This window comes from Zalophus californianus, chromosome 6, assembly GCF_009762305.2.
Source record: "Zalophus californianus isolate mZalCal1 chromosome 6, mZalCal1.pri.v2, whole genome shotgun sequence".
Classification (NCBI taxonomy): Eukaryota; Metazoa; Chordata; class Mammalia; order Carnivora; family Otariidae; genus Zalophus; species Zalophus californianus.
Window position 1 is genome coordinate 97,229,715 of NC_045600.1, and position 27,058 is coordinate 97,256,772.

The window sequence follows — 27,058 nt, forward strand, 5'->3', positions numbered from 1 at the left end:
AATTATAAAGGAGCCACAGGTTGGCTCCTCTGGCTACTGGGGCAGTTCAGAGCGGGGGTCGCCCTTTCGGCCCACACTTAGAGCCGCGGTCCGGCCCCTCCTCAGCCCTCAAGCCCCACCCCAGCCCGAGCCTGCTGTCCGCGGAGAGCCGAGGGGTGCACGGAGTCTGCGCTCAGGGCGTTATGCTGTACGGGATGTGGTAAGTCTCGCGGGAAGATGCATTCGTTGCCTCGGTAACAGCGTTGCGGTCGCGAAAGATGGCGGGGCGAAGTGTTGGTCCCCGGGTCAGTTCAAACAGACTCCGGGGTGCCGACTAGCTTCTCAGCCGGCCAGAGAACGCGAAACCTCATTTAACTTCGGGTCTGAAAGTCTCTTTCTCTTTTACAGAGACGGAACGTTTCAGGCACTCCGCTCCCGCCGCGAGTTCAGCAATCTGCTGCGTCTCGACCGGACCTCCTTGCCAGGGAGGAAGAATATAAGTAAGAAATTAGGCTGTTTAGTTTTTCCTTCTTTCTTTTACCCAAATGAGGTTGCTTGCAAGTACTTTCCTGGTGATTGACTGGATCTTTGGGATCACTCCCTGTTCACCATTCTCTTTTCAACATCCTGTTCGCTAGTCCTCGTCTTTTCTCCGCTAACTTCTTACCTGTTTGAAATGGGTGAAAATTTATCCCAGGTAAACATGTTCGTCAGCAAAATGATACTGCTAGAGGTGATTTGGATAGCAGAAATTGTCAATAGTTCAGTTTCTAGTTTAAGAATATCCACTTAATTTGGAGCTCTTGGAGTTTATGTAAATTTCTCATAGGCTTGGTTTCTAAATTGAAAGCATGTTTCCTCTCAGTGCAGTTGGAATTCCCGTTCTCATCTACCTTTGGTGGAGTTAGGAGGATTTCCTTTCCTTATCTGCTCCCAGTGTAATCAAACCTATTCTGACAACACGTGCTTTCATTCTTGGACCATTTCACTCTTCATCCCCCAGTTTTCACACAGAAGCCAGAGTAATCATTTAATTTGATCAAGTCAGTACTTTGCCTGAAACTTTGCAGTGGTTCCCCGTTGCACTTTAGAAAGTCTGTTAGATCTGGTGCCTTCTCTTTTTTGCCTACCAGCCTCCAGCCTCATTGGCCTTTAAGTTTCTCAAGATTTTCCCTTGAGGGCAATCATACACATGCCTTCCACCTGTAATGCTAAGCGTGGTCTTCCTGAATTATGTTAAGCTTCCCAGTTACTCTTTTTTACTCACTTATTCTTTGTAGTTAGCATAATGGTTCCACATTCATTTGTTAGTGTACTTTTTGTCTGTTTCCTCCACTGGTCTGTAAATTCTTTAAAGTCAGAGGCCAAGTCTTTTGTCATTGCATATACCCTTACAAAATTATATTAGAACAACTCATTTTCTTTATAATTTACCTAATTTAAATTAAAATTTGGGAAACATAGCACTGATTCAAATTGTTAAACCTTGAGATACCATATGGTCTGTACTTAAAATTAAAGCATATTTAGGGGCGCCTGGGTGGCTCAGTCGTTGAGCGTCTGCCTTTGGCTCAGGTCATAATCCCGGGGTCCTGGGATCGAGCCCTGCGTCAGTCTCCCTGCTCCGCGGGAAGCCTGCTTCTCCCTCTCCCACTCCCCCTTGTGTTCCCTTTCTCGCTGTCTCTCTGTCAAATAAATATATAAAATCTTTTAAAAAAAATTAAAGCATATTTATTTATTTTTACTTTCTGACTAGTTTATTCTTTTTTTTAATTCAAGTTAGTTAACATATAGTGTAGTATTGCTTTCAGGAATAGAATTTAGTGATTCATCACTTACATATAACACACAGTGCTCATCCCAACAAGTGCCCTCCTTAATGCCCATCCCCCACCTAGCCTGTCCCCTCCAGCAAACCTGGTTGTTCTGTATATTTAAGAGTCTCTTATGGTTTGCCTCTCTCTCTGTTTTTATCTTATTTTATAAAATTAAAGCATATTTAAAGTTAAAATGGAACTGTACTATCTTTTTTTTTTTAATTTTTTATTTTAGAGATAGAGAGAGAGATGGAGGCAGAGGGAGAAGCAGGCTCCCCACCAAGCAGGGAGCCTGATGCGGGACTCAATCCCAGGACACTGGGATCATGACCTGAGCCAAAGGCAGAAGCCCAACCATCTGAGCCACCCAGGTGCCCCGGAACTGTACTATCTTTTGATGAACTAGGCACTTGTTAATTTGCCATAGCATGTAGGAAGGTAATCATTCTCCTCTATTTAATGAAATGGGTCTATTAATCCAGTTCCAGAGTGTACTTAAGCAACTGATCTCTTGTCCTTACACAGGTCTGAATTAGCTGTGCTCAACCCCAAATGGTTATTTTCATTACCATATACCAGATATCACCAAATACCTGCATTGGTTAGGTTAATTCATTTACTTAAGAGTATATTTTGCACCTGGCTCTGGTATGTTGTTATGGCCCTGCTTAAAATCTTCTTAAAGACATCTGCAGGAGCTATTCTATTTCAGCAGAAATCATTTTGTGCTAAAGATGGCCAGTTGTTACTCGTTCTGTTATCTTTACTCCAGTGTGCAAATCTAGGCATATATGAACAGAGTAGCTCCCAGGCTCAGCCTGAAGTTGTAGATTACTTCTGTGCCATGCAGAAGAGTAAAATGTCTGGCCGTTCTTGTAGGCAAGAATATGAGTTAATAACAGAGTATTATGCCACATGTTCTTGGTATTAATCATATATGGGATGTCTTCAATCAACAGAACACAGCACTTCCTGGGGTTCCCAATCCACAATCTTCTATAATCAGCTCCTGTCGAATATTTGGAGGAAATAATCACTATCCGAGAGGATAGACTACAGAATATGCTAATGGCTCAAGTCAGTAGGTTTTCCACGTTTCATGCCTATGTTATAAAACCAGAAAGCTAACAGTATGGAATAGAAAAAGTGATGGTGAGCATCCTTATCTTAGTTATGATTTTAAGGAGCCCACTTAATTTATCACTGTATTTGAAGTTTGATGTAGAGTTTTACTAGATTCTTTTATCAGGTTTAAGGATATTGTTTCCTTTAATTCCTATTTTGAATGAATGTTAAATCTTATCAGAACTTTTTTTCCCAAATTAATTTAGGTGATTAAATGTCCGCTCCCACACACACACACACACACACACACACACACGCACATTTAATGTTTTAACATATTGAACTACCAAGCAGATTTATTTTCCTTTAAAGACTGCTGGATTAATTTTGTTCAACTAGGTGTTTTGCATCTTTGAACAAAAGTGAGATTGGCCTTATACTTCTTTCTAGTTCTTTTCCTTCCTGATTTTGATATCAGTATTAGCCACATGAAATAACTGAATAGCTTTCCTTTTTGTTTTTTTCTGTTCTTGGAAGCTTTTTGTAATCAGGGATCATCTACCCTTTGGTTAAAATTGGGAAATTGAGTGTGATGTATCTTTTTTTATGGAATTTTTTTGCCTATCAATTCAGTTTCGTTAATGATTATTCATTTATTTAGATGTAGTGCTTCCAGAATAAATTTTGGTTATCTGATAGTTTTCTAGAAAAGTGTCCACTTCATGTATGTTTTAAAAGTTGATAGCATTGGGGCACCTGGGTGGCTCAGTCGGTTAAGCTGCTGCCTTCGGCCTAGATCATGTTCCCCAGGGTCCTGGGATCAAGTCCTGAACTGGGCTCCCTGCTCGTCAGGAAGCCTGCTTCTCCCTCTCCTCCCCACTCGTGCTCTCTCTCGCTGTCTCTGTCTCTCTCTCTCAAATAAATAAATAAAATCTAAAAAAAAAAGTAATAGCATAAATATGTTCTAATATGCTTATTTTTGTATTTTAATAACAGTTAATTTAATAAAATTCCAGTATAGTTAGCAGTGTTAAATTTGTTTCAGGTATACAATATAGTGATTCAGCAATTCCATACATCACCTGGTGCTCATCACAATAATTGCACTCTTTCATCGCCATCACCTGTTTCACCCATCCCCCCACCCCCTCCCCTCTGGTAACCCTCAGTTTATTCTCTACAGTTAAGAATCTGTTTCTCGGTTTCTCTCTCTCTCTTTTTTTCCCCTTTGCTTGTTTGTTTTGTTTCTTAAATTCCACATATGAGAGAAATCGTGGTATTTGTCTTTCTCTAACTGACTTATTTCACTTAGTATAATACTAGCTCCACCCACATCTTGCAAACAGCAAGATTTCATTCTTTTTTGGCTGAATAATACTCCATTGGGTGTATGTGTGTGCACACACGTTTTGAGTCTTGTCTGTAACCTTATACATCTTTTCGAAGCTTTCCAGTATTATTTTGTCTTTTTATCAATCTTGCTGGGAGGTTTATCTATATTATTGGTCTGTTCAGAGAACTAGATTTTGATTTTGTTGCTAATCTATGTAGTTTTTAAAAATTTCATTGGTCTTTATTCTAGCTCTTCTAATTGTGGTGGATTTTTTTTTTTACTTTTTAGTTTAGTTCTAATTTAATTTATATTTAGTTTACTTTTAGTTTAATTTTGTTTTTTAGATTTTTTTCTATTTTTTAATACATTTAATTTCTGTAAACTTCTCTCCAACTACAGCTTATTTGTATTTCTTTTGTGGTTATTTAGTTTTAAATATTTTATGATTTTCATAGTGGTTATTCAGGAGTTTTTTAGTTCCCAAGCATATAGGGTATTTGCTTGTTTTATTTTTCTTATTTTAAATTTATTTTTAATTGCACTATGGTCAGAGAATTATATACTACTGATTTTTAAAAATATATTGAAACTTGTGAGCAGTACATATTCAATTTTTGGAAATGTTCACATAATGATAGGAAGGATATTTACTATTTGTTGATGAATCTCTTAGCTCAAGCTAATTAATTTGGCTGTCCATAACATCAGTATCCTCACCATTTTTTTCCCCTGCTAGCTTTGTTGATTTCTGTTAGAGGTGTATTAAATAAACTGTAACTGTAGTTTAAAAAATTCTCCTTATAATTGTGTCCATTTTTGCTTGGATGCTATATTGTTTGATTTACTTAAATCTTCTAGATGAATTCTTTCATTATTATTCAGTGCCATTTTTTATTCCCTTATTTCCAAGCTTTTTATGTCGTTTAGCTTTAACAGTATTATTTTTATGTCCTCTGTAATCATTTCTGCCTCCTGATAAGTGAATTTATTTATATTATTGGGTTATTAACTTAAAGTTGTATGAACCATCTTATTTTTTGTATTTTCTTTTTTTTTTTTTTACTATCCCTTTTCTTTGTTGTTTTCTGTCTTCTGTTGGATTGAAGGGATTTTTGTTGTCTTTATTTTTCTTTTTCTGGTTTGGCAAGACCTTAAAATGCTTTAACTTGGTTTCCTGTCTGTTAAGTTAGATAATACTTTACTTCCTCTTTGTTTTGAATTCTACTCTCCAGGTTATCATTAGTGTTATTTTTATATTCTGTACTAAGTTAGATTTATCATCATATTTTCTAATTTTTTTCCTCATCATGATTTTTTTCTAGGTTCAGTTTCTTCCTTTCTGAAGTGTAGACCCTTCATTACTTCTGAGTCTCATCTTTTCTGAAATTTTTATTACATGACATTTATTCTTCAATGACAGTTTAGCTGCGCATGGAATTCTAAATGGTCTGCTTTCTTTCTCCTCAGTCCATTAAAGATAACACTTCATTGTCCATTGGAATCTAGAGATGTTGAAAAGCCATTTTAGCTTTTTAGGACATAATGCTGGTAGACTATTTTTCTTGGTTCTTTTAAAATAATTGCTTTGGTAATTTAAAGGTCATTTTTGTCTTTGAAGTTCTGCAATTTCACTATAATGTATACAGTATGGGCTTGTTTTCTTTCTTTCTCTCTTTTTTTAAAGATTTAATTTTTAAGTAATCTCTACACCCAGTGTGGGGTTCAAACCCACAACCCCGAGATCGAATTGCAATGCTCTACCAACTGAGCCAGCCAGGCACCCCTGTTTTCTTAATTCTACTTGAGATTCATGTCTTTCCTCAATTTAAGAAAATTCTCAGTATTCAAATATTGACATTCCCTCCTTCTCTGGAATTTCCTTCTGCAACTTAAGTAACTACACATCTGTCTTTGTCCTGTAGTCTCTCTTCAATGCATGTTAACCTCTCTTTTGTATTTTTATCTGTTTCTCTGTCTCCTTTTAGGTGAATTTTCTCATATCTGTCTTCTCATTCGTTTCCTTTTCAGTTCACGGTATTGTTCAGTGTAGCCATTGAGTGAGGTTTTAAATGCAATGACTGTTTTTCATTTATGTAATTTCTATTTGGTTCTTTTCTAAATTCAGTGTTCTTTTGTAATAAATACTTGTTCTTGCCTAATGGTTTCTATTCCTGCTTTTGGGGGAGTGGGCAAATGAAAAATGCTGATTTAAAAATCTTTTAAAAATAGATTTTAGATTTAGATAATCCTGTTCTTATGGTATAAATTTTGTTGTGTCTACTGATTCTCTTTCTTGGCGACTCCTTTCTTTATGCAATTTGTTATCTTTGTGAAGTCATTTTTAGCAGGGTTTGCTTTCTGAGAGAGTTCTGTATATCCTAGATAAGTAAATATCCTTGTAGGTTGATTGCACATTTACTTTTCCTAGCTTATCAGAGTTTTCGCTGGTTTTGGTGCAGCTTTCTGTACTAAAATTTGGCATAGGGTCCCTCTACCATTTGGGTTAGATGAATTTGCTGTGTTTACTCACAAGAGAATCTTTTCCGCCCATGGCTCAGTTTCATTTCTGTTCACCTAAGGTTAGGGGTAGTGTTTTTGTAGTCTGTGTTTCACAGGTGTAGCCCTTCGTGACTCCCACACATGCATCAGTTTTTAGCTGTTAGACTGTTTTGGCTTCTGTTCCTGTTTACTGCTCTCACTTTGAGTTGCTGCTTTATTTTTAGTGCCAGGGTATTTCCCTTGCCTGCGCTGGAGCTTAGCAATATTTCCTTCATTACATTTTATCCAACATGTCCATCGGTTTGGAGCAGAATAGTGTTCTGAGTCATCTCAGAATACTATACTGACCAGAAGCTTCTATTTAAGTTCTCATGATTCTTGTTAAGGAAATATGAAAAATCAAGTAATGGTATCTTAACTGCAACTTCAAGTCTTTATTAGATATTTTTCTTTTGATTAATTCATCCTAAGATATACAGATATTTCTTAAAACACTACTGTTTTAAGAAGAGATATAGTACTACCTTTTTTTTCTGGGAGTGGGGATTGTCAGTGATTTTTGTTACTTCTGAATCACATCTAACTGAAACAACAAGATATTTTAAAAATTGCTCAACATATTCCCTTTATATAATTTCAAAAGAGCCTAGTTGGCTTAGAAATGTGAGCTATGAATAAAATTAAAAAATTTTATGCTTTTGAAGATGTTTATTATAGTGTTAACCTTTAAAAGTGAAAAAAGGACTTTAACAGTACGAACAGTTCAGTACATTATGTTAAGTGCAACTCATTACAATATTGTGTAGCCATTTAAGGCATGAATTATAAAAATTATGTAGAGCTAAACATACTCATTCTATATTTTTATGGGAAAACATAGTATGAAATTGTGTATATAGGTGAAAATTGGAAGGAAATATGAAAAATAGAAACAATTGGATGATGGTAGGATTATGAGCAATTTTACCTTTAAAAACAGTTTCCTTCAGTGATACTGCCATTCTTCCATTCTAAATTGGGTCAAATAGTACTCCTATTCTTTGCCAGATTCCAAATTGGTTGGGGGAAAAAAAGGAGTGGCAGGTAGACGTCAAAATAAGCACCTTTGTTTCTGAAAGCTGATATTGAAGTGTGTAACTGAGATGTGAGCCACGTTAGGCCTGTTCACTAAACTCCAGATTTACCTCCCCAGTTGCAGCAATACCCCCAGACCAAAGCAGGCTTCTCCCTCATCCTGTCCCACTCCTGCCCCCATTTGGAGTTGATCCCAAGAAGATGAATAGTGGAACTGAATTGAACCCACACAATTTATTCTACCCATATAAGTCATTACACCTGAATGAGGGCCAGAGACAGGCCAAGAGTTACTGTTTGAATTTCTACCACAAAAGATGAGGAATCATGAAGAGTTGGAGGTAAGTGTTCTAATAGTAATGGTAATTTTAGAGTAAAAATGTCATTTGTATGTTTTGGTATTCTTGATTAGCTAAAGTGTAGTTATTGAAACTTAATTACTTTTATTTTTGTTAGAATCTTCAGTATATCCCAAATATGAAATTATTTTTTGCTTTTAGGCGTTTGAATGCAGAATTAGAGGCAAAAACAGCTGATCTGGTTCGTCAAGCTGAGGAAGTAATAGTAAGTGAATGTGCATTTATTAATTTCATGTGAGTGCTAGTTTTTTAACTTTCTAAAGTGCCCAAAGCATAAATTTTTACATCAATGAATTATTACAGATTGAATACGAATATATGAATATATGTTTGTATATATGAACGTATGTTTTTGATATGCACACGTTTTCTAAAAGCCACTGAAAAAGCGTTTTCCATTTAGATGTTCCAACCATCTAATTAGTAAGAACATTGATATTTAATAATCTTTCCCACTACTTTAAAATTAATGTTTGAGAGTAGATATATAGAATTAATGCTGGTAATTCAGTAAGGATAGAAATAAAATGGGCTCAGGACAAAAGTTGAATAACGGATAGCAATCATCACTAATACTCAGATGATAATTTGTTTCTTAAATTCTCCAGTTGGATGTAATTCAAATTCTTAGGGCTAGTCTAGTCAGATTTATAGTTAGAAAAAAATGTAGTGGTTGTATCACTAGACAAAGTAAGCGTATTTTGCTCCATTCTGGCTACCAAATTGGTTATTCCTACTTTAAGCAGCAACTTAAGCATTAGCATTCCCATTATTTATTGATAGGATATTAGGATATAGTAGTATTCCTTAGACGAATAAAGTAGCTGCTTTCAAACGTTTTTCAGTTTTTACTGTATACTTTTTTCTTTTAAATTCACCCATCCTCCTTGGGGGTGGTAGTGAAAAATAGGAAATAATTTGTTTTAATGCCTTATACAGATCTATCATTATTTGTTAGTTTTGGAATAAGAAACATATATAATATTTCAGGTAATATTTAGATAATGGTTATAGATTTGTTAGTTTCATTTATAATTAAATATTTTACTAAAAATAAATTTTTATTGTATCTTTTAGTTTTTGCCAGTGTCTAAAGAGCAGGAAAATAATTAACAAACCTAGTGTTAGAGAAGAATGAAGGATTCATTATACATTCTGCTCCAAGAATCCTCTAATAAGGATGATTCCCTGCCCCCCCCCCACCCTGAAAGAGTAGAGCAGAAGCCTGGGAACGACTAGAAAAGGGGAGAGGATATTCCTGCCCCATGGAAGCTAATGGATATAACTTTTGCTGCATTGAATTTTTGTTCACTCATTTTCACTTCTTGATATATCATTGCCAAAAGTTTTTACTCTTAGTGCTTTAGTGCTTCATGGTCTTCACGTTGAAGCTCTGGGGCATGGGTGGCTCAGTCGGTTAAGCATCTGACTCTTGATTTCTACTCAGGTCATGATCTCAGGGTTGGGACATCAAGCCCCATGTTGGGCTCTGCCCTGGGCATGAAGCATGCTTAAGATTCTTTCTCTCCCTCTGCCCCTCCTCCTCCACCGCCCCTCATGCACTCTCTCTCTCTAAAAAAAAAAAAAAAAAAAAAAAAATTGAAGCTTTGCCTGATTTGAGACAAGTTTTTCTACCCCTCAAATGAATTTATGCTTTAATTTCCTGTGAGCCTAATTTCCTTTGCATGTTACACAAGTTGGAAGCCTAATGTAGTGGGGAAGCAGGAGGTAGATAAAATCAGATAAAGGCATTGATACATTTTTTCCCTTAGAATTGACTTTCTTAATCCAGAATGAATGAAAGGTGAAACTACATTGTTACAGACCTTATATTCATACCATAGCATTTGAGTTCTGTGCCTTGATTTCATGGAAACTGTGGACAACTCTGAAATGATTAATGATCAGAAAGGTACTTGACTATATCCTGGTTTTGTGGTTTTTCTCTATATGACCTGTCTTTATTCATTTAACTAGAGAGATCAGCGAGAAATACAATCAAGGCCGGTCTCAACACAAATTATATCATATGAAAAGGAAGACGATTGCAGTTTAAGGTAAGTAACTTATATTCTCAAACACCATTTTTTTGATGATGTATGTAGATCTTTTGTTACGTAAAATCTTTTTTGCATGTATTAGAAATCTATAATTTGAAAAATAATGTAATATATAATATACTAATAAAGTGGCGCCTGGGTGGCTCAGTCGTTAAGCGGCTGCCTTTGGCTCAGGTCATGATCTTAGGGTCCTGGGATCGAGCCCCACATCGGGCTCCCTGTTCAGCGGGGAGTCTGCTTCTCTCTCTCCCATTCCCCTGCTTGTGTTCCCTCTCTCGCTGTCTCTCTCTCTCTGTCAAATAAATAAATAAAATCTTAAAAAAAAAATGTATATATATATATATATACACTAATAAAATGGAGGCTTATATGAACCAGACATGATGTAAACCCTTTACCTACTTTATGTCATTTAGTCCTTAAAGTATTATTTTGAAATAAATATTGTCCTCATTTTAAAAATGAGGAAATTGGAGCTTAGCAAAGTTCAGTAGCTTGCCCAAGGATATATAGATAATATGTGATTTCACTTAGATGCAAACCACAGTTGGTAAGCTTTCTGAACCTGTTCTTACATAGTATACTCTTTCTTTTTTTAAAATTCCATATGAAAATTAGATAAAAATAAGTTCGTAAAAATAAAATAGGTCTTTTTTTCCTTGAATTTCACGTGAACTTCAGGTATGTCAAAAAAATGGGGAATCGGGACGCTTGGGTGGCTCAGTCAGTTAAGCGTCTGCCTTTGGCTCAGGTCATGATCCCAGGATCCTGCGATCGAGTCCCACATCGGGCTCCTTGCTCAATGGGGAGCCTGCTTCTCCCTCTGCCTGCTTCTCCCTCTGCTTGCCACTCCCCCGCTGCTTGTGCTGTCTCTTTCTCTCTCTCTGACAAATAAATAAAATCTTTAAAAAAAACAGGGAATGGAGATGTATTTAGGAATAAACTTAACAGGAAATAAAGGATCTGTGTGAATAAAACTATAAAATTGTATAGCAGAGGCAATGGTGTTCACCCAACATTCCAAGTCTTGCTATGATCAGAAGTCAGATTATTCTCTTCCAAGCCAACAGATAGGAGTTGTATTTTGAACCTCCAGCTGACTCTTTCTCTTCCATGATCAGTAAAAATCCAGTTGATGAAACCTCCCAGCCTGGTCTCTGGGTGACCATGTGGAACTTAGGGGAAAAAAGGGCTCTCTATCCCTCTCTACTGCTACTTTGTGTTAAGCCACTGAAATTTTGGGGTTGATCTCCTAGCTTATCCTAACGAATACAGCAATTGGTATTGAGAATTAGGTGCCATATGACAGAAACTAAGAAAGTGTGTCTTTAGCTTTGTAGTTAGATGGTAGCCAGCAAGGAAACTGATCCTGGAGGCTGGAAAGGTAGGAGGTACTATTAAGGTAGTGGCAATGGATTTAGTAAAACTGCCACCTTTGGTAAATTGGAAGGCAGAACAGGTGTCAAATGAACTTGTGCTCTCGGGCAGGGGGTGTGGGGGGAGAGGTTGGAAAACAGAACATTAGTAGTATATGCTGTTACTATTAGTTGTATTCTTTCCCCACTGAATGGTCTTGTCAGTCTTGTCAAAAATCAGCTGACTGGAGGCACATGGTTTCATTTGTGGACTGTCAATTCTATTCCATTGATCTATATATCTGTTCTTATGCCAGTACCACACTGTCTTGATTACCCTTGCTTTGTAGGGTTAGCTGCTTTTATTTTTTTATTTATTTTTTAAGATTTTATTTATTCATTTGAGACACAGAGATAGAGAGAAAGAGAGAGCACGAACAGGGGGAGAGGCAGGCAGAGAGAGGGAGAAGCAGGCTCCCTGCGATGTGGGACTCCATCCCAGGACCCTGGGATCATGACCTGAGCTGAAGGCAGACGCTTAACCAACTGAGCCACCCAGGTGCCCCGGGTTAGCTGCTTTTAGACCAAAAAATTATGAGATAAAATTGAGGAAGTCTTTGAGGAACAAAGCCTATTAAAGCTCAGCCTTGAAGCAAAGATCAGACTAAAGATGTGGTCTCCATGCTATTGATAAGACTTTATAATGGATTAAGGTTCTTCAGGGCGAGGATCATTTTGAATGGCACCTAGTGAAACTTCCAATTAGATAAAATGGCTCCGGACAAAGCTCTGACTAAAGGTATAAGTCTCCCTATAGAAGCCTGACAACTTCAAAGTAAGCCATTATTAAGGTGGGGGGCTGGGGAAGAGGGTGAGGTGTTCAGTAAAGAAATATACTCTTGGAAAGAACAGTGGATGTGGTAATGGCACATGGAACTGACTGGAATCAAACAGATATGAAATCCACTAGTTTTGGGGGGGGTGGAATTGTACCAGCTAAGAAACTGAATGGTAGACTAAAACTGTGACTGTTTAAATCTCAAAACAGCTGTACGTCCTCCCAGTCTTCTAAGATGAAGAAGCAGGCTGTGAGAGCAGCACAGCCCTAACAGGGTAGAATGTTTAAAAACCTTAGAGGACTTACAAACAAAAAAGAAATGTGTTACTTAATTAGCAGTATATTTATCTCATACTGGAAATATTGGGACATTATTTATTTACTCAAAAATACTGCATATGATCCAGCAATTCCCCTTTAGTTATTTACCCAAGAGAAATGAAGACACATGTCCAAGTGAAAACCTGTATGCAAATGTTTATAGCACTTTTATTCATAATTGCCAAAAACTGGGAACAGCTCACATATCAAGTGGTGAACCAGTAGGATAAGCAGATCATGGTATATCCATGCAATGGAATACTACTTGGCAGTAAAAAGCAGTGAACTCTTGATGCAGCAACAACATGGAAACTAAGTGAAAGAAGCCAGATTAAAACATATGTATACTGTATGATTCCATTATTTTCGAGTTATTTAAAATCTAGTTAACATACAGTGTAATATTAATTTCAGGTGTAGAACTCAGTGATTCATCACTTATATACAACACCCAGTGCTTATCACCAGTGCCATCCTCAATGCCCATCCCCCATCTAGTCCCTCCTCTTGCCTACCTCCTCTCTAGTAACCATCAGTTTGTTCTCTAGAGTTAGGAGTCTGTTTTCTGGTTGGTTTCCCTCTCTTTTCTCCCCCGCCCCCATATTCCATTTATTTGACATTCTGAAAAAGGTAAAACTATAGCCACAGAATCTGATTAGTGTTTGTGTGTTATGGAGGGGAGGGAATTAACTACAAAGAGTCACAATGGAAATTTTGGTGATGATGGAAATTGTCTCTATCTTAGTTGTGGTGGCTACATGACCATAAAATTTGTTAAAATTTATAGAACTGTTTGGGACACCTGGGTGGCTCAGTCGGTTAAGCATCTGCCTTCGGCTCAGGTCATGATCCCAGGGTCCTGGGATCGAGTCCTGCATCGGGCTCCTTGCTCAACGGGGAGCCTGCTTCTCCCTCTGCCTGCCGCTCCCCCTGCTTGTGCTCTTTTTCTCTTTCTGTCTCTCTGACAAATAAATAAAATCTAAAAAAAAAAATTTATAGAACTGTAGAGGTGCCTGGGTGGTTCAGTCGGTTGGATGTCTGACTCTTGGTTTCTGCTCAGACATGATCTCATGGCTTGTGGGATTGAGCCCCGCATTGGGCTTCTTGCTCAGTGGGGAGTCTGCTTGAAAGATTCTGTCCCTCTGCCCCTCCCCCTGCTTACATGCTCCCTCCCTAAAAATGAATAAATCTTTAAAAAAATTTATAGAACTATAAATCTAAGAAGAGTGAATTTTAAATTTTTTTATATCATTTGATATACACACATGAAACTACATATCCTTATGTGTAATGCTTTCTGATATTTTATGGAAAATGATGTTTAGCAGTTATCAAAATTCCAAAATTTGTATTACAAAGATTAGACACAGGTTTTATCAAGTAAACTAAAAGACTGAAATGATGGTAACAACAGCTAATCCCTAGATTCTGTTGAAGCAAGTGAGAGACTGATTTCACAAGCATAAAAATAAATCTGTCGGTTTCCTTTTACTAAATTTTCCTTAAGTGCAAAGTGGTGATGACACCTCTGTTTACCTTGATCAGGTGGCTTTTTAAAAAAATGCTACTGTTTGAACAGATGGTTTTTACCACGTGAAACATGCCCCTTGACTATTATTTGGAAATTGCTGAAGATGGGAGGTAATTCTGTAAAGAGACAATCCATTTTGGCTTGGAACAATCATTCCTGTAAATGATGGTGGTCAGGCAGTATATATTGTAATAGATCTTCAACATCCAAAGTTACTCTGCCAAACAATATGGTCAGGAAACCAGAATTTAGTTTCCTAATAGTATAGCATACATGTCCTTCATTCTGCTGGAAGCAAGATTTACCACACAAATCATTTCAGTTATGTTACCTTTCATGGAGAAGTGTAACAAAAATAGCTAGAATACTGTGTTTTAGTTCATTTTTCATGGAAATACACTAGCAAAATAATGTCGCTCTGCTAAACCTGAGGGAGACCAATAACCCTTAACTGTCTTTTGGCTGATACCTATGTGTATCAGGGGAGCAGAGATGGAAGATGTAGAAAATGTAAGGAAATGGCAAATATTGATTTGATATGAAAGCCGTTAAAGAGAACACTTAAAATTTGAATAAAACTTGGTAACATTTTAATGTCGTATGTGAGAATGATTCTTTAGTCTCTATAATTTTAAGGTATTTTGAAAGCTGCCTTTTTTCTTCCCAGAGCTATTTCTAGTTCTTTAAAAGTTTGTATATAATATTATCTAAGTATATTTTTGTGTTTAATATTGAAATAACTTACATATGACTAGTTGAGTAGGTGGCATATGACAGAAAGTAATTTTGTTTTTGTGTCCTTACGGTTAGGAATTCTCAGGGGATATGATGGAGGGTTTTTGTTTTCTTTTTTTTGGTTTTTTGGTTTTTAATAGCAACAATAGATAGTAACATGGTAGATTTTCAGAAATATTAATATATGTAATGGGGATGATCTAGACAATTGATCAGGGGTAGGCAAACTCATCCAATAAAATTTACAAAATTTTTGTATTTGTGGGCTTTACAGTCTTTGTCATAACTACTCAACTTTGCCGTTGTAGTGAGAAAACAGCCATAGAGAATGTGAAATGAATGGATGTGGGTGAATTCAGCCCATGGGCCATAAAGTGCAGACCCCATAAACACTCTTTGTTTTAAATAAAAACAAATTTTGAAAACTGTGCATAAAAATGAGTTGTATTTTAGAGGTCAAACTTCCAATAATAAAATGAGTTAGTTGTGGCAATGTAATGTACAGCATAGGGAAATAGTCTATAATATTATAACAACTTTGTATGGTAACAGATGTTAACCAGACCTATTGTGGGGGCCATTTTGTAATGTATAAAAATATTGAATCACTATGATGTACACCTGAAACTAACAGGCTATTGTATGTCAATTACACTTCAATAAAAAAAATGTGAAGTTAAAATGTTAAAAAAAAGAGTTGTATTTTAGATGTATTTATTCATGCATTTAACAAATACTTATTTAGTGACAGTTTAAGAGCTCATATGCTAGGTACTATGCCATGTGCTAGGCATAGAGCAATGAACAAGGCAGACATGATTCCTACCCTCATGGAGTTCACAGTGTAATGGGTAAAACAGACACTGACCAAGTATTTAAATGCATTTACAAAGGATAACACTGGATGGGCTCACACTAAAAAGCCTTGTGGTGAATCATTTTGTAAAATTGATAATGTGTATTACCAATAATCATGCCTTATGATTTTCATTTGTTAAAATTTGTGCTATATTTCCCTACAAAAAATATTGGTATTATAGTATATCTTCTCAAAGGTGAATTATTTAACCGAAGAACTTTTGTTGTTTGTGACACTTATCAGAATAAACTAACAGGTGCATGACTAGAATCATAGCAAATCTACTTGATAGTTGTCTGTTTTCCCTTTCAGATATAATTACTGTTCAATTTTATTGTGTCTCACTTTAGTATCATCTATTAATGTGTAATATTTATTTTTGATCTGTAGAGGTGTGTTGTCTGAAGGGATAGTTCATCTACATTCAGAAACTAAGGTATGAAATCAAACTTTTGGGGTGCCTGGGTGGCTCAGTTGGTTAAGCAGCGGTCTTCGGCTCAGGTCATGATCCTGGGGTCTTGGGATCAAGCCCTGCATCGGGCTCCCTGCTCAGCGGAGAGCCTGCTTCTCCCTGTTCCTATGCCTGGTCTCCCCCTGCTTGTGTGCTCTCAAATAAATAAATAAAACGTTTAAAAAAAATAAAACTTTCTGTAAATATAATTACTTTCTGTAGAATTTAGGTTATTTTTTAGAATTTTCTTAGAATAAAACAGAGGAGTATGACTATAGAAATAGAATATAAGCCTTGATACTTAGAAAAGATGCCTTCATAAAATGTTGCTCATAAAATAAGTTGAATCCTTTTTTGTTTCATAATTTCACTGAACAATCTGGATATATATTGGAAAAAATTCTAAGTAAAATGAATCTGTAACCTAAGCATTTTTAGTTTCCTCTCTGAAGCCCAAATTTACTAGAAATACCACCCAAAAAAGAAAAGTATTTATATACAAAGGAGGTAATTTGAGAGGTTTATTCATTCATTTAAATATTTATAGTGTGTGGATCACTTACTGCAGGTGCTGGGTGAATTGGAATCTACAAGTTCCCCACCTACTGGAATCTAGGCCAAGGGAACGGTATATGTGAAGATCTGTCTGGGGAATAATCAGTGAGGAGAACTAAATTCTGTGAGCCAGAACATCCAGTTTAATGTTCCACTAGCTAGCTGATTATCCTGAATTTTGGAGGCTCATTTTCCTTATCTTTGAATCTGTTAGTGCTAGTGATATCTAGGTCTTTTCCTAGATATATACAATCCTGGGATTCTTTAAAATATAATTTGATTAATTCCATGAAAATAGCAATTCTTCTGTGTAGTAAACTAGCAATTCTGTGTATTACAAAATTGCTTTCCATGACAAACGATTAGAATCTAATTAATCAATAATTTAAATTCTTTTGATGTAGCCGAAAACCAAAAATGTTGATGCAGTAAACAAGGTTCAAAACAAACTGCGCTCTGCAAATAAAGGAAGGAAAACAAATTCAAGGTATAGCACGGTTTTAAAAGTATTACTTTCCTTTTTTAGTTTTATGATTCACAGTACCATCATTTTAATTATTAAGCTCTTTCTCTTTTTCCAGATTTTTTTATACCTTACATTGTCTATATCTTATCTACATTCAATAATTTAAAATATGTTCTCAGAAATGTCTTGCAGCAATTACTAAACATTATATGTTCTCTCAAGCAAAATCGCCACATTTCAAATTTTTAAGTGTTAATGAGGTATTTTCTGAGAGCTAAGACTAGAACATAGGTGTCTTTCTCTGCCTAGTTCTCTCAAACTAGTCTACCTTTTTGAGCATTTAATAGAACACTATACATTATTGTGTATCTTGACATACAAAATGATTTGGTGTGCTCAAAGTAAGACTGTAGTATCATTGTAATTTACATTCTGTTGTTTTTGGTGAGAAAGAATTCCAGACTGTTCTTAGTGTTTTAAGCTAGACAAGGGGACTAAGGCTCTCTGGGATAGGAGACCTAGAAAAGGAAGGTCACACCTGCAGTAGATTGTACAAACCAGCTTCTTTTTATTAAATATGTGTTACCCAAAATGATAATTGCATTATAAACCTAGAAAAATCTTTGTTAATATTTGTGTCCCTTAATTGGCTAAATAACTTTTTTGCTTTTTGAATAAAAGAAAAAATAGAATGAAGGGATAACGAAGAGAAAATAAATCTAAAAAAGAAAAGAGAACATATCCTGCATACATAACGTAACTGGTTATCTTAATTTCAGACTTCAAAATTACTTTTTAAAGAAAAGGTTGTTTTTCTAAGTAGAATTTGCTTATGTGGTAAAAGGTAAGTCAGGCTTTAAGTAAAAAGTTAAAAATAAGCTTTCAGAACCATAAATTTAATTGGTTTGGGCTGGCCCATTCCTTAATGCCTTTACTAGTGACTTTTATTTCATATTTCTTCCCTTGTTAAAATCAAATCTAATTTTTTGGTTGACTTTGATTCTGGTTAGAATGTGTTTCTTTAGGTAGAAAAAAGGAGTTGATTTTGATTGAGCTAATAACTTCACTCTAATTTTTTTCTTAAGAGGTATTATTCTTTAGTGTTTGCAGAATTATGGCTGGAAGCAATATCACTTTATACAGTTCTTCTTCATCAGCATGTAATTTAAAAGCCACAGTATGGATTTGACCTGGGAGGCTAAGCTCAGCACTCTTAGTTTTGATGTTTCTTGTTTGGAGGCAATGTCTAGACAAACTAGCCTCATAAGCCTTCTCTTAACTCTGTAACTGTGTGATTCATAAAAATTGAAAGTCAGTTAAGTCTTTTATAATATCATCCTTGGAAGTATCAATTGTAGATTTCATTATAAATTTAAAATTAATAATTTTGATCTGCTTTGTTATTTGAGTAAAAAAGTCACATCTCCTTTGTATATTGACATTGTATGTAATATGAATGTGTATATATGTGTGTGTTTATTTATTCATTTATAGTATAAAATTGAAATACTCTGATGTACAGACTGCCAATGATGTTGCTATTCCAGAGGATTTTTCAGACTTTTCTCTTGCAAAAACAATTAGCAAACTTGAAGGGCAACTGGAGGAAGAAGGTTTGCCTGATTATATAGATGATGATATTTTTTGTGGTGTTAGTAATGACATTGGAACAGGTAAGTTTTCTTTTATTTTTATCCTTATATCACATTTACTTAGAAAAAGATATTTGGGAATGATTTTTCTTGCATTTAAAAAATGTGTTATGATATCTTGCATTTGTTTCAAAATCATCTAGTGGGACATGATGGTAGGAGGAGTGAGTGGAATTATAGATGAAATAAAGTTGGTTTTGAGTCAATAATTGTTGAAAATGGGTGATGGGAAAGTGGTTTTTCATTGACATCATCTCTATATATATGTTTGACATTTTCCATTATAAAAAGTAAAAATGAAAAAGACTATATGGAGGGTGCCTGGATGGCTCAGTCAGTTAAGCGACCAACTCTTGATTTCAGCTCAGGTCATGATCTCAGGGTGGTGGGATTGAGCCCTGTGTCAGATTCCCCACTCATCAGGGAGTCTGGTTGAGATTATCTCCCTCTCCCGTGGCCACTCCCCCTCAATAAATAAATCTTAAAAAAAAGAGAGTGTATGGTATTGGTTTCATTGACCACATTTCAACTAAGTTTAAAATGCCCCATAGATTGGGGCACCTGGGTTGCTCAGTCGTTAAGCGTCTGACTTCGGCTCAGGTCATGATCACAGTTAAAAGTGAAGGATTCTCTCTCCTTCTCTCTTTGCCCCCCCCCCCCAGATTATTTTAATGTTTTAACGATAAGCTATGGGGCATTTTATTTAATTTATTTTTTTTAAGATTTTATTTATTTGACAGAGAGAGACACAGTGAGAGAGGGAACACAAGCAGGGGGAGTGGGAGAGGGAGAAGTAGGCTTCCCGCGGAGCGGGGAGCCCGATGCAGGGCTCGATCCCAGAGTCCTGGGATCATGACCTGAGCCGAAGGCAGATGCTTAACGACTGAGCCACCGAGGTGCCCCAATCTATGGGGCATTTTAAACTTAGTTGAAATGTGGTCAATGAAACCAATACCATACACTCTCTTTTTTTTTTAAGCAGGATTCATGCCCAGTGCAGAGCCCAATGCGGGGCTCCATCTCACAACCCTGAGATCATGGCCAGAACCAAAATCAAGAGTCGGACGGTTAACCAACCGAGCCACCCAGGCGCCCCACATTAAAATAATTTTTAAAACCCAATGTTTCGGGGCACCTGGGTGGCTCAGTCGTTAAGCGTCTGCCTTCGGCTCAGGTCATGATCCCGGGGTCCTGGGATCGAGCCCTGCGTCGGGCTCCCTGCTCGGCGGGAAGCCTGCTTCTCCGTCTCCCACTCCCCCTGCTTGTGTTCCCTCACTCTCTCTCTCTCTCTCTGTGTCAAATAAATAAATAAAATCTTAAAAACCCCAATGTTTCTTTGAATTCCTTTCATCTATTAATACTGTATTCTACTTACTGCATGTTAAAAGTATAAATGAATGATTAATGTGGCATCAGTTAAAATAATCAGTTTTCTAATGAATATAATTTTCTTTCTTATAAGCTTGTTCTCCGCATATCACTTTGAAAAATAATACTAAGTTTAGATCATCTAAAAACAGAATTTAGTTACCAGTAATGCCTCTAGAACTGTTGAATTTATGAGGCGCTACCTAAGCATTTATAAACAAAGAATAAGACAACTGAGTGTATTTGAACATGGTCAATACTGAACTATAGTTGTGACTTCAGGCAAGCCACTTAGCCTCTCTGTAATAGCAATTATTCATTTCAAAATTTAGCAGTTTGTATGAGATGGTCATAAGATGTATCTTTAAAATTCTCTTGATTTTGTGAAAACCGTAATAATTTATATGTGTAATGATTATTGTGCTGCATGCTACTTAGTCATAAATGAAAAATTCATTTATGAATTTATTACATTTACTGACCTATCTAAGCTTTCTGGGGGTACTTTTCAGACGAGAAGGTAAGTGAAGCAGGAAGTTGCCTTTATGTCTCTGTCACGATGCCTTCAAGGACACAGTGGTCACACGTTGACTGTTCTTCACCCATGGCCCTGTTAGAATATTCCTGCTCTTAGATACATAGAACCGGTACAAACAGACTGCCTTAAATTGCTACTTTCTTTTTATTGCTGAATCACCTCTCTGCCACTTTGCCTCTCTCCCTACCTTCCCTTTCCAGACTCTTTGGCCAAGGTATCTCCCCTTCTGGGGGAGCTTTCTCTTATTCCAGATGATTGCCTGAATGGCTATACAGGCAAGAGGAAAAGATTAAAAAAAAAAAGTAGCTTAGTAGCACATACTGCTCTGTAAGACTAAAGTCAGAGGGAGATGGGGATGGGAGGTTAATACTATGTGCCTACACAGGTGAGAGCATTCGGCTCCTTGGTTACACTGAGGTTAGTTGGGGGAGAGAAAGAGATGGACGAAGTCATGCTCTCCCATTCTTCCTTCTTTCTCCTTAGAGACCAACTACTGCAAACTTCACATTTTTAAATATATCATTTCCCTTCTATCCTGTGCTAACCTGGAGTGACATGAGAGGCTTGAAGGAGATTTGAGGCTAGACAGGTCTAGGTGGGTTAGAGCCAGTCATCGTTAATCACCTCCATGGTAACACTGGGAGCATTTAGTAAGAAGAGCTTTGGAGTGGAAAGCATATATGGAGATGTTTGTGCTCTGTTGGGATATATCCTAATGACTCCTCAGAGACAGTTCAGGGTGTTTATTCAAGATAAGATCCATGAAGGCAAAGCTTGTCTTATCCCTACTATGCCTGGAACACTATAGAGACTTAATGTATATTTTGTGGATAAATGATCAAATGAATTATGGAATGAGTTCTAAGTTCACTTTTCACTCTATTTACTTACATAGTTCTAGAAACATCAAAGATTTGCTGCTGATATCATTGAATAAAGAATTTTAGGTAGCAATGAAATATCAAAGGCAGAGCTTAGGGATTGTGGGAGAAAGCTTCAGCAGTAAGGTATTAGTGTGTTTCTCTGCTTCTAAGGCACATAGACTACGTTTTAACTTCTGTGAAATCGGGATATGTATTACAATCACTAGTAATTTATAATCACAGTGGCTGAGATTGAAGTTGAGTTTTACTAGAGAGGTTTTATCTTTGTTTCTGCCAAACACCTGGGGACGTTACCAACCTGAAACCACTTTAAATTCTGACCGAGGTATTTTGGATCTTGTTGGTAAAGACAAATACAGTCTGCAGACTTAACCTGAGTACTGGCTTGTGGTTCAGATTCTCAGGAGAGGTTTTTGTTGTTTTTCCCTTCTTTCCTCAGTTCCGGGTTGAGATGTGAAGAGTTCCTTTCTGTTGGGTGGATTTGTTTTTCATTTATCTTTATAGTATGGGTATTTAGTGTCTTTAGTGTTCTCAGACAGGGATCTCCTGTTAAATTCCCCATCTTGAACATTTTTTCCTCATAAAATAATGGTCTGTCTTGCAACTGATGGCATCTTAGATTCAGTGAAAGACAATATATGTAATTTTATTTAAATCCACAGAAGCCCAGAACAGATTTTTAAAGGCCAAACTCCGTGTTATGCAGGAGGAATTGGATAATGTTGTATATGAATGCAATAAAAAGGTAAAAACATATCAAAATAAATGCATTAATATTCCAAGATATTTTAGGAGCAGTTTCAGTTATTTTTAAAATATATTCATTGAGATTAATTTACAGTTAAATTTTGAATTATATGTAAATACTAAATTTTATTGTATTTTGAGATGTTGAATTTTCATTGAGCTAAAGAATATTAAATACTTGTTAGCAGTTAGAGTTTTCTGTATAAGATTTACAAATGTAAGCTCTTAAATAAAAATAAAACATCTGACTTCCATTTTTGAAGATGAAAATGGAATGTAGTTTGTTTTTCTTTGTGAGGTGAATATAAGTATCTCAAATCATATGAAGCTCCTTTTTGTTTTCTGCTTTATGTTGTGATACCAAACCTTGTGCATTTTTTCACATAATCTCTAATTTCCTAACTATAGGAAAATGAAATTCAGGATTTAAAGTCTCAGATAAAAAACTCTGAAGAAGATTGTGTGAGACAGCAGCGAACAATTAATTTGCAACAGTCTCAAACAGAAAAATATAAAACTCTTTTTGAAGAGCTAAATAAAAAATGTGATGGATTACAGCAACAGCTGTCTTCAGTAGAAAAGGTAATTTTGCTATTTTTCTGGACCTAATGTTAAAGATACTATAAAACAAAGTTACATATTTGTGTGGGACCACTTTTGCTTGTTCAGTTATTTTGTTAGTATTTACTAAAAAGTCTTCCACCATATAAGGATATTTTTTAATAGCTTTATTGAAATACAATTCACATATAATACAAATCACCCTTTTAAAGTATACAGTTCAGTGGCTTATTAATATATTCGGGAGTTGTGTGGCTGTCACCATGATCAATGTTAGGACATTTTCATCACCCCAAAAAAGACACTCCATACCCTTTAGCCACTGTACCACAACCCTCTTCCCCCAGTCCCTTCCAGCTCTAGGCAACTTCTATTTTCTGTTGACAGATTTGCCTATTTTGGACATTTGGATGTTCTATATATAGAATCATACAATATGAGGTATTTTGTGACTGACGTCTTTTGTTTAAGAATGTTTTAGAGGTTTATCCACGTTGTAGTACATATCAGTACTTCATTCCTTTTTATAAAGTAATATTCTGTTATATGGATATAACACATCTGTTTATCAGTTGATGGACATTTGTGTTATTTCCACTTTTGGGCTATTTTGAATAATGCTGCTATGAACATTAACATACAAGTTTTTGTGTGAACATATATTTTCATTTGTCTTGGGTATACACCTAAGAGTAGAATCACTGGATCATATGGGAACCCTGTGTTTAACCTTTTGAGAACTGTCAACTATTTTCCAGCTAGCTATGCCATTTGTACATTTCCACCAGTAGTGTGTAAGGGTTCCATTTTCTACACATCCTCACCAACACATGTTAGATTATCTTTTTGATTATAGCCATTCTAATCATGTGATGTGGTTAGCTCATCATTTTGATTTGCATTTCTCTGATAACTAAAGATGTTGAGCATCTTTTCATATGTTTATTGGCCATTTGTATATCTTCTTTGGAGAAATGTCTGATCAAATCCTCTGCCCATTGTTTAAGTTGGAATTTTTAAATTATTGAGTAGTAAATGTTTTTTATATATTTTAGAGTGAAGTCCCTTATCAGATACATGATTTCTAAATATCTCTCCTATTCTTTGGGTTGTCTCTTCATTTTCTTTACAGTGTCCTTTGAAGCACAAAAATTTTTTATTTTTGAAGCCCAGTGTATCTAATTTTCCTTTGGTTGTTTGTGCTTTTGGTGTCAAATCTAATGGGATAATACATTTTAAATAAGCTATCCCATTAAAAAACTTATATTAATGTACCACTGAGATAATAAAAATAAAACATACTGTATGGTATTACTTTGTAAGACTTATGATAAAAATTATGTAAAATAAGAGATTTAGGTAGTAAGAAATTATGCCTTCGTTTCTATATTTTTCTTTAGTGTGTTCCTGTAAAAGCATATTTTTGACCATTTTCATCTTGTATAATTAGCATTATCTTCTGATAATAAATTTCTTAACATTGGCTTTATTGAGATAAAATTTGTGTACAGTAATCACCCTTTTTAAGTATACAGTTCTGTGAGTTTTGACAAATACATAGTCATATAACTAATGCCATAATTGAGATACAGAACAGTTCCACTGTCCCTAAAAATTCCCTTGTGAATTTAGTCAAGTCCTCCTCCTCCTTCCAGTCTAAGGCAACCACTGATCTGGTTTCGGTTCTTATATTTTGACCTTTTCCAGCATGTCATGTAATTAGAATCACATAGAGTTACTTAGTAGGCTTTTGAGTCTGTTTTTTTCATTTGCAAAAGGCAATTGAGGTTAATCCATGTTGTAGTCTGTTCCTTTTCATTACTGAGTAGTGTAACATTGAATGGATATACCACATTTTGATTACCTATATATCTGGAAATCAAAATTAATTATAGTATCTAATAGTGTAAGCCAGTACTATCCAATATGGTAGCTCACTATATGTGGCTAGTCCAAATTGTGACATGCTGTAAGTTTAAAATAAATACCAGATTTCGAAGCCTTAATAAAGAATAAAAGAGAATATTTTTATATTGATTACATATTAAAATATTTTGGATATATTGGGATAAGTGAACTATAGCATTATAATTAATTTCACTTGTTTCTTTTTAAAGTAGCTACTAGAAAATTTAAAATTACATATGTGGTTCACATTATGTGGTTCATATGTTGGTCTAAAAAATATAGACAAATGTTCTTTTTTTTAATTTTATTTATTTTATTATGTTAGTTACCATACTATGATTAGTTTTTGATGTAGTGTTCCATGATTCATTGTTTTCAAATAACACCCAGTGTTCCATGCAGTATGTGCCCTCCTTAATACCCATCACCAGGCTAGCCCATCCCCCTACCCCCCTCCCCTCTAAAACCCTCTGTTTCCCAGAGTCCATAGTCTCTCATGGCTCTTTCTCCCTCCAACTCCCTCCCCCTTCATTGTTCCCTTCCTTCTCCTGATGTCCTCCCTGCTATTCCTTATGTTCCACAAATAAGTGAAACCATATAATTGACTTTCTCTGCTTGACTTATTTCACTTAGCATAATTTCCTCCAGTCCCATCCATGTTGATGTAAAAGTTGGGTATTCATCCTTTCTGATGGCTGAGTAATATTCCATTGTATATATGGACCACATCTTCTTTATCCATTCGTCTGTTGAAGGGCATCTTGGCTCTTTCCACAGTTTGGCTATTGTGGACATTGCTGCTATGAACATTGGGGTGCATATGGCCCTTCTTTTCACTACATCTGTTAGACAAGTGTTCTAAGAAAAAACCTGTTGTATCTGGGACACCAGTATTTTTATTTGTCATGATACTTTATCATTTGTCATATGCTACCAAGTTTCTGGTCATATCATTATCATTTTACATAATCTTGAAACCCTGCCTACATCTTTGATTCTCTTCTTGTTCCCGGCCTTTATACCCATCCTATGCATTCTTCAAATGTTTTGCATTCATTTTTTCTTTTCAATTTCCATTGCCCCTTCTTGGTTCAAGCTATTATTATTTCTGAATCCTCCTCACTGGTTATTTTATCTCCTTTCTCTTTTTCTTATCCATTGTATCTTGTACTCTATCAATAGATTATTGTTCTCAAAAGACTACATTGATTATAACTCTACCTTTGTATGGGCAGAAATGGAACTAACATTTTTTTGAGTACTATGTGTCAGTCAAAACATTTTACAGAAAGAGAAACTGAGTCTGAGAGGTTAAACAAAGTGCCCAGGGTCATACAGGTAGTGGCAGTGCAGGATTCAAACCATGTTTGTCTGACTCCAAAGTCTGTGTTCTTCCTACAAATCATGTAGATTCTCCAACCCCTCAAAATTAAGTGGTCTTAAACACACAGCTATTCCAAAATCTCATTGCCCAGGGTCATTCAGGTAGTGGCAGCGCAGGACTCAAACCATGTTTGTCTGACTCCAAAGTCTGTGTTCTTCCTACAGATCATGTAGACTCTCCAACCCCTCAAAATTAAGTGGTCCTAAACACACAACTATTCCAAAATCTCATTGCTGTTTAGAGTTAAATATTTGAAACCTTTGAGTCACAATGAGTGTTCTGAGCTGTTAGGATACATAGACTATCTGAAGATTTTTATGACTTTGATTAGCTCTGAACTTCCCATTTTGAGTCCTTATCTACCTACCAGGAAGAGAGGTGTAACAACTCTCATGGGTTATGTGGAACTCAAGATTGAATCTTTTTTTTTTTTTGCCAATTCTGCTCACTATCTGTTTCTAAAAACCAACCTCAGTGTAGTTGATAGAAATGCAAAACAGAGCTTGAGTTTGATGGAGTTTCTTCTATAAACCTATAAAAGCCAGCTGTTTAAAAAAACACTATACATATTAACTTACACTAACAGGTAGAGCCATTTCTAAAACATATTTATGCAGAAAACAATTTATTTCAGCACTGAATTTTGTTTTTCAATTAATGATCTGTTTTAAAATCAACTTTATCAAGAAATAAATACAATTAAATATACTTGTTTTAAT

The 27,058-nt window shown here is 35.8% G+C and overlaps 1 protein-coding gene across 10 annotated transcripts in view; it reads left to right on the plus strand.

The window, feature by feature from the left end:
• The first annotated feature begins 239 nt into the window (after positions 1-239).
• The window catches only part of TEX9 (testis expressed 9), an 86,731-nt gene continuing 59,912 nt past the window's right edge, over positions 240-27,058 (plus strand). For 7 of the 10 annotated variants that reach the window (XR_004820128.1, XR_004820129.1, XM_035727973.1 and 4 more), the window contains exons 1-9: positions 240-284; positions 388-479; positions 8,268-8,331; positions 10,104-10,183; positions 16,216-16,261; positions 17,236-17,318; positions 18,792-18,970; positions 22,402-22,484; positions 22,895-23,068. Coding sequence is in view for 8 of the 10 variants with exons in the window: in XM_035727973.1 (XP_035583866.1) it covers positions 258-284; positions 388-479; positions 8,268-8,331; positions 10,104-10,183; positions 16,216-16,261; positions 17,236-17,318; positions 18,792-18,970; positions 22,402-22,484; positions 22,895-23,068 (828 nt within the window). In the remaining 2 variants the exon portion in view is untranslated. Of the gene's footprint in view, positions 480-2,150; positions 2,168-7,885; positions 8,109-8,267; positions 8,332-10,103; positions 10,184-16,215; positions 16,262-17,235; positions 17,319-18,791; positions 18,971-22,401; positions 22,485-22,894; positions 23,069-27,058 lie in introns of those variants that run through there. The other 3 variants (XM_027570250.2, XM_027570248.2, XM_027570251.2) reach the window with 3 other exon arrangements.